This window comes from Nyctereutes procyonoides, unplaced genomic scaffold (assembly GCF_905146905.1).
Source record: "Nyctereutes procyonoides isolate TBG_1078 unplaced genomic scaffold, NYPRO_anot_genome, whole genome shotgun sequence".
In the NCBI taxonomy this organism is placed as follows: Eukaryota; Metazoa; Chordata; class Mammalia; order Carnivora; family Canidae; genus Nyctereutes; species Nyctereutes procyonoides.
In genome coordinates, this window is record NW_026575020.1 from 17,620,301 (window position 1) to 17,632,951 (window position 12,651).

General features: G+C 34.3%; 1 protein-coding gene across 8 annotated transcripts in view; it reads right to left on the reverse strand.

Moving 5' to 3' along the window:
* The window catches only part of BCAS3 (BCAS3 microtubule associated cell migration factor), a 594,925-nt gene that overhangs the window by 415,999 nt on the left and 166,275 nt on the right, over positions 1-12,651 (reverse strand). For all 8 annotated transcript variants that reach the window (XM_055337273.1, XM_055337276.1, XM_055337244.1 and 5 more), the window contains exon 12: positions 2,046-2,216. In XM_055337273.1, coding sequence (XP_055193248.1) covers positions 2,046-2,216 — 171 coding nt within the window. The remainder of the gene's footprint in view (positions 1-2,045; positions 2,217-12,651) is intronic.

Below are 12,651 nucleotides of genomic sequence, written 5' to 3' on the forward strand. Positions count from 1 at the left end.
CAAAGGAAAAATGAACTTTTGCAACTCCACAACCTCCAGTTCATTTCCATATTCCAAATCTGAGAATTCCATTTTAAAGTTATAAAAAGTTAATAAAGAATGGGGGGGTGAGGAGAATGACCATTTGATAACATAAGGCATAATGCTATGCCTTTTAACATAATTATTTAAAGATTTTCTTTTTATATGGTCCTATACTGAAATATAATAAAACAAATTGAATTATGCCTCTATTTCATGAAAAAAAATGCGATAACATTTTCTACTTTTAAATGACGACAAATCTGTCAACGAATGCTAGATGCTTAACAGACTTACTTATACTCACCAAACCAGACAATGTTGAGAAGGATTGTTTACTACTCAGTAAATGTGGGTGGCCTTGGAGGTAAATTAATTAAGAATCAAAGGACAAAAGAAAATATTTTTTACTTTAACACTCATAAAACACCAAGGGTTTAAATATTTAATTCCAACTAAGAAGGAAAATTAACAACTGTCTGTGTCTATAGACTTGAGGTAATTAACAAACTTAAAAAAATTCATTACGGTCAACTGAAAAATTTGCTAGCACTTCATTAAAAAGAATTAAACAAGAATAGAAGCCTACACTGTAACATATTTGGTGAACCATGAAGTTAGTATGGGAGAGGTAGAGAATGATTATTATTCAGATTTGAAATAAAATACAATAGCTAAATTCAGTAACCTTGAATTTCAAAGATTTTTTTTGTCTCTTAATTGCAGTAGAGTCCTCATGTTTTTGAAGCGCCACTTGATCTTACTATAGGAACTAATATATGAGTAGTGGTCTAAGGTAATCTTTTATCAAATATAGAACCACATATACTGGAAGCAGGTTTTCTAAAAGGAACATGCAATACTTAGGGTTAATTCTTCAAAGATTCACATAACTTCTAGACATTATGTTCTGAAAACAGAAATAAATATACATTGAATATAAAATTAAAATAATTTCTATTTCACAAATGTTGCTCTACTTCTATCCTATTTTAGTAATCAATTTTAGATTGGATTTTTTATAGCAACAATCACAAACTATTAGAATTTTAAAATTATCTTCCTTTTAGAAATATATTTTAAAATTTAAGACTATTGATGCAAAAATAATTTTTATGGGTGCACAGGCAGGAGAAAACAAAATTCATCTGGTTTCTCACCAGCAAGATTTAAATTATGTGACATATTTTTCCATGTTTACAATTGTTCCTTCTAAATGTTTCTGCATTATCTGAAGATATAGGATTTGATAATATGCATTACCATGTATGTATTCTAATATACACTTTGAGACCTTCTATATTTTTTCATATTTATAAATGTCCGTGTAATAAAATTTGTTATTATTTATATTACTGTCACTTGTAACCATCATAATTAGTCAATAATTTTTTAAATTCCCTCCAAAATGTAGAATGTCTTATTGATCGCTTCTATGAGCAAGTCTCTACCTTAAAAGTCAGTTATTAAGAGGCACCTGGGTGGCTCAGCCAGTTAGGTGTCTGCCTTCAGATTAGGTTGTGACTTCAGGATCCTAAGAATTGAGCCCTGTGTCAGGCTCCCAGCTCAGGGTGATGTCTGCTTCTCCCTCTCACTCAGCCCCTTCCCCTCTTCATGTTATCTTTTCAAATAAATAAAATCCTTTGAAAAAATCAATTAGTCTTCTGATTTAGGTTATAACAAATGTTATTTTTAAAAAAACAGTATTATAACAGAACAGTATAAAGAGATACGTAATTATTTGTGGAACAAATATCCTAATAAAGAAATAACAAGGACTGCTTAGAACCTCAATTGTACCCTCAGATTTGAAACATTAATAATGTTAGAAATAACTGGTTTTAACATGTTACTCATCATTTCTTGAAAAAAAAAGTTCTAACCTAAAATAACCTCAATTTCTAGAATTCCAAATTAATAAACTCCAAGGCCAAAGGCACTTGGCTGTTCTTGATTACAAATGATATTCTATCCCCCCCCATCCTTTGCAGAAAAAGAACATTACCTGCATCAGAAGTTCTTACCTGGCCCTCTCCAACTGTTTCAGTGTCAATTACTGTGATGATGCCTGGAACCAAAGGACTCCGTCTTGAGTTACTATGGAGGGCAACATCATCTTCTGTTACACCTGAAGGCAGTGTGCCTGTCAGCTGAGTCACCACTTTCCCGACCATTGTCAGACCAGTTTTCAATGTCTATAAAATGAAATGTAAAATATATGACTTCATATCAGCATTTGGATTCTAAACAGAAATACGCATTTTGTTAATTCTTCTACTTTTTAAATTCCCTATTCTCTTACAAGCCTGTATGTAGCAGTGCACTGTCACAGAAATTCAGTCTGACTTTTCATATTATCTTAAATTTTAGTTAGAAAATCAGTATTAGTTTGAGTGAATGGTATCAGTGGAATCTCCAGTCAGCATAGTGAGAATAAAGCCCTAAGTAAATAAAATGCTTTGTTTCATATGAGGCAACAATTATATTTTTATAAAAAAATATTTATTTTTCCTCTCCTTAATGCATATAAAAATGACAGGATTTCATTATTTCTGATGACGGAGTAATATTCCATTGTGTATACATACCACATATTCTTTATCCATTCATCAGTCAATGGACACTTGGGCTCTTTCCATAATTTGGCTATTGTTGATAGTGCTATTATAAACATTAGGGTGCATCTGCCCCTTCAAATCAGCATTTTTTGCATCCTTTGGGGGAAAACCTAGTACTGCAATCACTGGTTCATAAGGTAGTTCTATTTTTAACTTTTTGAGCAAACTCCATACTGTTTTCTACACTGGTTGTACCAGTTCATATTCCCACCAACAGTCTAAGAGGGTTCCCCTTTCTCCACATCTTTAGCAACATCTGTTGTTATTTTTTGAAATAATCTAAATCTAATTTTAAATCTACTTTATAGCATGAAAAAGACTGAACGCTGATAGAATGCCTATGTGAAAAAGACTACATTTCCAAAGTAAATCTATAATATGCTGTTATATAATATTGCGCATCAAGATAAGAAATGTTGACACCCATTCCTATGCCACAGCCACACATCACAGGTGGGCCAGACAAGAGCCTCACATACTCCCATACCACAGCCACAGCCTCACCACCATAGGTGGGCAGATGCAAGCAACTCACAGAGGAAACATCCCTTGAGTGCCTGGCATGGTGGCCAGGAGGAATAAGTGCTTCTGAGCCCCACAAGATATTTCTTACAAAGATTGCTCCTTCAAGACTAGTAGAAGTAGCTGATTTGTCTAATACATAGAAACAAACACAGAAAGGCAAAATAAGAAGACAGAGGAGTATCTTCCAAACAAAAAACAAGACAAAATCTCAGAAAAAGACCTTAATAAAATGAGATAAACAAGATAATTCAAAGTAATGGTCATAAAGACACTCACCAAACTCAGAAGAATTAATGAATGCAGTGCAAACTTCAACAAAATGAGAGAAAATATTAAAAAGTATCAAATAGATGTTACAGAGCTAAAAATTATAAAAACTGAACTGAAAAATACGCTAGAGGAGTTCAACAGCAGATTAGATGAAGGTAAAACAAGGAACATATTCAAACAAGGAGCAAAAGAAGAAAAAGAATTTTAAAAATAAAAAGCTGGGGAGAACTTCAGGCAGAACAACACTGACATTATAGGGTTCCCAGAGGAGAAATGAGAAAAGGACAGAATAATTATTTAAAAAAAATAATTGCTGAAAATATCCCTAATCTGGGGAAGGAAACAGACGTGGGAACCCCTGAGAGTTCCAAGTAAGACAAACCCAATCAAATCTACACTAAGACATGTTGCAATTAAAATGGTAAAAGTTAAAGAGAGAATCTTAAAAGCATCAAGAGACATACATTAAAAAAAAAACACATAAGACTATTAAGATTTCACAGCAGAAACTTTACAAGCCAGAAGAGAGTGGCATGACATATTCAAAGTGCTAAAAGGAAAAAACTTCCAATCAAGAATTCTCTACCCATTAAAGTTATCACTCGGAATTGAAGAGGAAATAAGAGTTTTCTAAATAAGCAAAAACTAAAGGAATGTATCACTGCTAAAATGGCCTTACAAAAAAATGTTAGAAGGACTTCTTTAAACTGAAAAGAAATATTTAATATTTAATAACAAGGAAACATACAAAAGTAAAACTCTCCTTGGAAAAGATAAATATATAGTAAAGATAGTGGATCAATCACTTACAAAGCACGAATGAAGGCTAAAAGAGAACAGTAGTAAAATTAATGGAAATCACAATTAGATAAGGGATGCATAAAATAAAAAGATATAAAATGTGACATCAACATTACCCTGATACCAAAACCAGATAAGGACACTTTGAGAAAGAAATATTACAGGACAATATCCTTGATGAACATAGATGCAAAAATCCTTAACAAAATATTAGCAAACCAAATTCATAAACACATTAAAAGGATCATACACCATGATCAAGTAGGATTTATTCCAGAGATGCTAGGATGGTTCAACAGCCACAAATTGATATGGTATATCATGTTAACAAAATCAAGTATAAAAATCATGTGATCATCTCAATAGATGCAGAAAAAGCATCTGACAAAGTTCAGCCTCCATTTATGATAAAAATTGTCAACAAAGTGGATATAAAGGGTACATACCTCAACAAAGTAAAGGCCTTATATGATAAACCCATAGCTAGTATCATACTTAAGAGTGAAAAACTGAAAGTTTGTCCTTTAAAATGGGAACAAGACAAAAATGTCTACTTTCTCCACTTTTATTCAACATAGCATTGGAAGTCCTAACCACTATAATCATGCAAGAAAAAGAGATAAAATGCATCCAAATAAGAAAAAGAAGTAATAAAATTACTATTTGCAGATACACAGAAAACCTCCATCAAAAACTGTTAGGATGAACAAATTCAGTAAAGTTGCAGAATGCAAAATAAAATATGGAAATCTGTGGTGTTTCTCTACACTAATAACAAACTATTAGAAAAAGAAATTAAGAAAGCAGTGACATTTACAATGGCAACAAAAAATAAAATCCCTAGGAATGAATTTAACCAGGGAGGTGAAAGCCCCATACACTAAAAACTGTAAGAAACTGATGAAAGAAACTGAAGAAGAAACAAATAAATGGAAAGATAGATAGTTCATGCTCATGGACTGGAAGAATTAACACTGTTAAAATGTCCACATTACCCAAAGCAATATACAGATTCAGGACAATCCCTACCAAAATTCCAGGCATTTTTCACAGAACCAAAACAAATAATTCTAAAATTTGTATGGAATCATAAAATACCCAGAATGGCCAAAGCAATCTTGAGAAAGAAGAACAAAACAAAAAGTATCATGGTCTCTGATTTCAAACTATACTACAAACCTATAGTAATCAAAAGAGAATGGCATGGGCATAAAAGAGACACATGTATCCATGGAACAAAATCAATAGCTAATAAATAATTCCCTAAGTATACAATTAATTTACAACAAAGAAGCTAAGAACATACAGTGGAGAAGGGCAGTCTCTTCAATAAATGGTTTCCAGTTTCTGGGAAAACTGGAGTTACACAACAGAATGAAACTAGACCACTTTCTTATATCGTACATAAAAATTAACTCAAAATGAACTGAATATAAAACCTGAGACCACAAAATTCCTGGAAGAAAACAAGCAGTCAGTTCATTAACATCAGTCTCAGAGATGTGTTTATATATCTGACTCAAAAGGCAAGGGAAACAAAAGCAAAAATAAACAAATGGGACTATTTAAACTAAAAAGCTTCTGCACAGCACAGGAAACCACCATTAAAATGAAAAGGCTTAATGGAAGAAGATATCTGCAAATCATATATCTAATATAGGGTTTATATCCAAAATATATAAAGAATCCATACGACTCAACAATAACAGAAAAAAAAACAATTAAAAAATGAGCAGAGGATCTGAATAAACATTTTTCCAAGAAGACATACAGATGGCCAAAAGACATGAAAGGATTTTCAACATCACTAATCAGCAAGGAAATGTAAATGAAAACCACAATGAGATATCACTTCACACCTGTTAGAATGACTATTATTAAAAAAAAAAAAAAAAAAAAAAAACAAGAAATAACAAGTGCTGGAGAAGATGTATAGAAAAGGGAATCCTTGTAGCTGTAGGCTGGAATGTAAACTGGTGCAGCAACCATGGAAAACAATATGGAGATTCCTCAAAAAATTAAGAATAGATCTACCATATGATTCAGCTATTCTACCTCTGGTATTTATTCAAAGAATATAATTCAAAAATATATATACACCCTTTGTTCATTGCAGCATTATTTACAATAGCCAAGATATGGAAACAACCCAAGCGTCCACTGACAGATGAATGGATAAGGAGGATATGTTTATATACAAATATATATATATTACATATACATAAACAGAATACTGATTAGCTACATAGAAGAATGAAATATGCAATGAAACGCCGGGACACCTGCACCCCGATGTTTCTAGCAGCAATGTCCACAGTAGCCAAATGGTGGAAGGAGCCTCAGTGTCCATCGAAAGATGAATGGATAAAGAAGATGTGGTTTATGTATACAATGGAATATTACTCAGCCATTAGAAACGACAAATACCCACCATTTGCTTCGACGTGGATGGAACTGGAGGGTATTATGCTGAGTGAATTAAGTCAATCAGAGAAGGACAAACATATGGTTTCATTCATTTGGGGAATATAAATAATAGTGAAAGGGAATATAAGGGAAGGGAGAAGAAATGTGTGGGAAATATCAGAAAGGGAGACAGAACATAAAGACCCCTAACTCTGGGAAACAAACTAGGGGTGGTGGAAGGGGAGGAGGGCAGGGGGTGGGGGTGAATGGGTGACGGGCACTGAGGGGGACACTTGACGGGATGAGCACTGGGTGTTATTCTGTATGTTGGTAGATTGAACACCAATAAAAATTAATTTACTAAAAAAATAAAAAAAGAAGAATGAAATATTGCTATTTATGACAACATGGATAGACCTTGAGGGTATTAGGCTAAGTGAAATAAGTCACACAGAGAAAGACAAATACCATTTGATTTCATTCATATGTGGAATCTAAAAAAACAAACAAACAAACTCACAGATACAGAGAATGGATTCATGGTTACCAGAGGGGAAAGGGACTGGGAGGTGGGCAAAATGGATGAAGGCAGTGAATTCGACAGTGATGAATGCTGACTAGACTTTTGGTGGTAATCACTTTGTAGAACACGCAGATGTCAAATCATAATGTACATGTAAAACTTATATGTTATAGACCAATTTTACCTCAATTAAAAAAAAATATTTGGCATGTGGAAATACAGTCTCCATCCAAGATACCAATTAGTAGATGAATAAAACATCACAAAAGATTAGCTAAGAAGGTTCTTTTTTCCTCTGGCAAGAGAAACAATTCAATGTAATGCTTCTAATATATGATTTCAATTAAAGACAATTTAAGATGTATATAATTACATTTTAGTTCCATTTCATTCAAAGCAAAGCAAATAGATAAAACTAACTCATGTGAGTTTTTTTCTTTTATGTGAATCTTATTATCTGATTACTGCTATTTACATTAATAATAATGTTAAAGTAATGGGCTTTTGTAGGATTTTTTTTTGTCCCCCAAACAGAAAACAACTAAGAGAAAAGCATGTGATTCGTAAATATCCAAAAAAGAGAGAGAGAGAGAGAGAGATTTAACCAGCAGAGCAAAAAATAAGTAGTCTAGATTACATGGACATTAAAAGGTATTCAATAAGTAGAATACCCCCAGAAATAAATTTTTTCCGATTCTCAATTGTGAGAAAATGTTTTTATTAAAATATTGCAAATTAGTCTTTAATGAAATGACTTTTCAGAATAATCATGGAGAATATGCTCATCTATATTCTGGCATATGCTATTGCTAAATTTATTTTATTTTTTTAATATTTTATTTATTCATGAAAGACAGAGAAGAGAGGCAGAGACATAGAAAGAAGGAGAAGCAGGCTCCTCGCAGGAAGCCGATGTGGGACTCAATCCCCAGACAAGCTTCATACCCTGAGCCAAAGGCAGACACTCAACCACTGAGCCACCTAGGGATCCTTATAGCTAAATTTTAAAATGAAAATTATTATATAGATAGTATTTCAAATTTTGTCTCATAAAAAGCAGGCAAAGAAGGTAATTTATGAAGGTCTAAATGTTAAGTAAGCAACAATTAGATTGGAATTAAAATAAGGAAATGTATTTTCCAAGGAAATTTTCCATTAAAACACCATATAACTTAACACTAGCAATACGTGTATTACTAGTACACTGTAATTAGCTGTAATTACTTTTACTGTAGCTATGCTCCCTGAAATCTTTACTGTGAACTTGTCAAGGCTCTTAAGATAAATAATCTCTACAGATTTCCTTGAACACCTCTGGTTTATGGAAGAGAAAACTGAGGCTACAGAAGTAAAACAGCAGCTCAAAGAGGTAACCAATGACAAAGCCAGAATTCAATACTAGAACTATTTCCAAAGCCTGATTTCAACCACCATCCAGTTATTGCCCTGTATTCTATTCCTGCTACTACTTATGATCTGACAGTTCATGAATTCAGAACACAAACTTATACTGGGCAGTGAGGGAGAGGGGGGATGAAGACTATAATATTGTTGTCCTAATAAATACTTAAATAAAATGACCATCAAAGCCATTTGCTGAACTCAAGCAAAAAGATATAACTTACTGCTGACTGAAACCATGGAAAAGCCACAAATCAATTTTAACTCTTTTGTTTAGCACTAAAAACTCAAACTGCAGTGATTATAAAACACATTAGTGTTCCTCAATTAGCAGCCAAACATTCGTTTCAATAATTCACAAGCAATGACTTACACAAAGTCTGTTACAGCGTTGTCAAGAAAGCCTCTGAAGGACCAACAAAATCAGGCGCCACGCCACTGTGTATCGATGTCAAAGCTGGCTAGCAAGCCTGATTAACCTCTAAGATGCCTCAGCTGCCGAGACTCATTCCATCAATGCTAATGGAGATACTCCCGCTTAAACAGAGCTATCCTTCTATCAAAGGAATTCGCCTTTCACGGTTAAAGTCTGGTTGTACATCCTCCCCATTTGCCCTTGAGCCTATTATTTCATGCTTTTATACCAATGAATGGGAATAAAACTAGGAAAACTAGGGCACACAGAAAGTGGGAAGAAGTGTACCAAAGAAACTACAAGATAAAAGGACAAGTCAATATAAGAGAACTAGGAAAAAAAGTCCAGAAAGGGGTAAAACAGAGTAGTGTATTTCACAAAGGCTCATATCACATGAAGAATTATTGATAATTCTCACACACATCAAAAAAATTTACAACTACCATTTTATTAGTGGACAAAAATCTAAACCCAAAACTTAACAGTCATCAGATCTGCACTTTGTATAGTCAAGGACAAGACAGCACTAGCCAACATAGCTTATTCACTTTCAAAACAAGGTACAATGCAGGGAGTGAAAGGGGTACTGGAAATTTTCTGCATCAGTAAAGATCTCTGCTTCTAGAAGAAATTTGGTTCCATGTTAGAATCAAACACATTGATAAGAACTAGTGTCCAGAAGAAATATATAATGTTATTTAATAGTGTTCACATACCATATTTAGATACCAAAATCACCTCAGAGTAATCAGTCTTTTGATTAGATTTTTGTCAAGAGAGCCTGTACACACATGATGATAGGTCCTCGACATACCAAAAAGGAAGAAGACTCAGTAAAAATTGAAATTAAAAAATCTAATTTGACCAAGTGGAGAATATTAAATTATAGTAAGTGTCTTCACAGTCTCAGCTAAAAAGTTTTATTCCTGACTAATCTTAACAAGAGTATCCACAGAACTAGATTTTATTTTGTAGGAGAGCTGAATGTAAGACTGTGACAAGTACATCAGATAATCCACTCTGACCAAAAATTCAAATGAGCATGGTACTTATTCTGTTCAGCGCAGGTGGATTTGCCAAAGGGTCACTAGTCATCTTTCACCTTTCTCATGCCGTATCAGTTGTCCTCCCTATCCATTAGTGCTAATGGAGCTGCTCTCACAAAAACTGTTAGTGGTCATTAAGAAGTTATCAGATAACCAGGGGAAGGAGGAGGCATTTTTATTAAATCAATTTACCACACTGGGGTTAAAATACATTAAAAGGAAAAATCAAATGGGACAGATATATGGTAACTAGGAAATATGGACCAAGATATTATAAATATATCAAAATAATCCAATTTGAACTATTTCAGTATTAAACTTTTCCCCTTAGCACTTAGCCACAGAGAATTTATCACGATTATACTCTAAGGAAAGTCAAATAAATTACTGGGAAAAGCAAAGGGAAAAATCTGTAAGTATAAAGATTAATTTTAAGTGCTATTTAAAAATCCAGAAAATGTAAAAAAGGTTATTTCCTCTAAGGAGATCCAAGTACATATATAATATATTTGTATTTGCAACTATAGTGAGACAAAAAAGAAGAATAAAAATTTAATATAAAGAGGTACCTGGGTGGCTCAGTCAGTTAAGCGTCTGCTTTCAGCTCAGATCATGATGAGGTCCTGGGATCAAACTCCACATCAACTCCCTACTCAGCAGAGTCTGCTTCTCTTTCTCCCTCTGCCCCTCCCCTTAACCCCTCCACTTGTGCTCTCTGCTCTCTCTCTCTCTCTCTCTCTCAAATAAGTAAAATCTTTAAAAGAAAATTGAACAGTCCACAATACCCAAACTGTGAAAGGAGCCAGGACATCATGGCTCCTTCCACAGCTGAATGGATAAAGAAGATGTGATATATTACTCAGGCATCAGAAAGGATGAATACCTACCATTTACATTGACATGGATGGAACTGGAGGGTATTATGCTGAGTGAAATAAGTCAATCAGAGAAAGACAATATAATAGTGAAAGGAACCATAAGGGAAGGGGGAAACTAAGTGAGGAAAAATTAAAAAGGAAGACAAACCATGAGAGACTCCTAACTTTGGGAAACAAAGGGTTGTGGAAGGCAAGATAGGGGAATGGAGTAACTGGGTGACGGACATTAAGGAGGGCACATGATGAGACGAGCCCTGGGTGTTATATGTTGGCAAATTGAATTTAAATAAATTTTTTTTAAAAAAAGAAAATTTAATAATCAATCATTCTACATAACAAATGGTTAACCTCTATGAAGTCATATAAGTAGCTACCATCAGGGAGAGAAAGATATGTATGATTATTCTTCCAGAAAAAGTGATTTTTAACGAGCAATGTGAATATTTTAAGATTAGTATTTTCTAAAGGAGCACATACTATATGGCTTTTTTTTAAGGTTTTATTTATTTATTCATGAGGGACACACAGAGAGAGAGAGAGAGAGAGAGAGAGGCAGAAAGACATAGACAGAGGGAGAAGCAGACTCCCTGAGGGGAGTCCGATGTGAGACTCCATCCCAGGACCCCGGGAACACAACCTGAGTCGAATGCAGATTTTCAACCACAGAGCCACCCAGATGCCCTGGGACTGGGCTCTTCTTAAAGAAGGAAATCCACACAAAAAGAAAGAAGGGAAAAGGGTAATCTTTTTTTAAGATTTTATTTATTTATTCATGAGAGACACACAGAGAGAGGCAGAAACATAGGCAGAGAGAGTAGCAGGCTCCCTGTGGTGAGCCTGATGCAAGACTCAATCCCAGGACCCCAGGATCATGACCCGAGCCAAAGGGAGATGCTCAACCACTGAGCCACCCAGGTGTCCCACTACATGGCTTTTTAAATATTTTCCATGTTATATCTCAAAAAGTATGTTTCCTAGAAATTATAAAAATGGTTACAAATTTTATTTTCTATTTTCTTTTTTTTTAAGATTTTAATTATTATTATTATAATTCATGAGAGACATGGAGGGGGGGAGAGAGAAAGAGAGAGAGAGAGAGGCAGAGACACAGGCAGAGGGAGAAGCAGGCTCCATGCAGGTAGCCAGACGTGGGACTCGATCCCAGGTCTCCAGGATCACGCCCTGGGCCGAAGGCAGCACTAAACCACTGAGCCACCCAGGCTACCCTATTTTCTATTTTCAATATTCGCAGGCTAGGTAAATCAGATCAGTCCTATCAATGAAAACAAATAGGGTAACTGGGGAAATTTTTTTCTCAACTCCGCTTACAGGTACTAAATATTTAACAAGATAGTAAAAAGTTACTAGATCCAAACCCAAGAGAACAAGAAAATCCAGACATGTGAGCAGGGTAGTTAGGCCTAGATGCATCTGATGATTCTAGAGGAGGCTTCTAAAAGATGGAGTGGTGCTTCTGATGAAATTGTGGTACTAGGTGGTTGAGACACAAAGGAATATATTGAAATAAGAGTAAATCTGTAGTAATCAGAATCTCATAGCTATTTCAGGTGAGCTTTATTTAAATAGTTTTTAATTCAATCTCTGAAATTGGAATTAGAGGATCCAAGACTGATAGTGCTGCAGAACTCTGGTATCTCAAATTCAAAATTGTTTCTAAAGATTTTGTAAACAAATTCTGGCAAACAAGGAGTCAAGGCATCATTAGTGAGAACCAACAAAAATAACA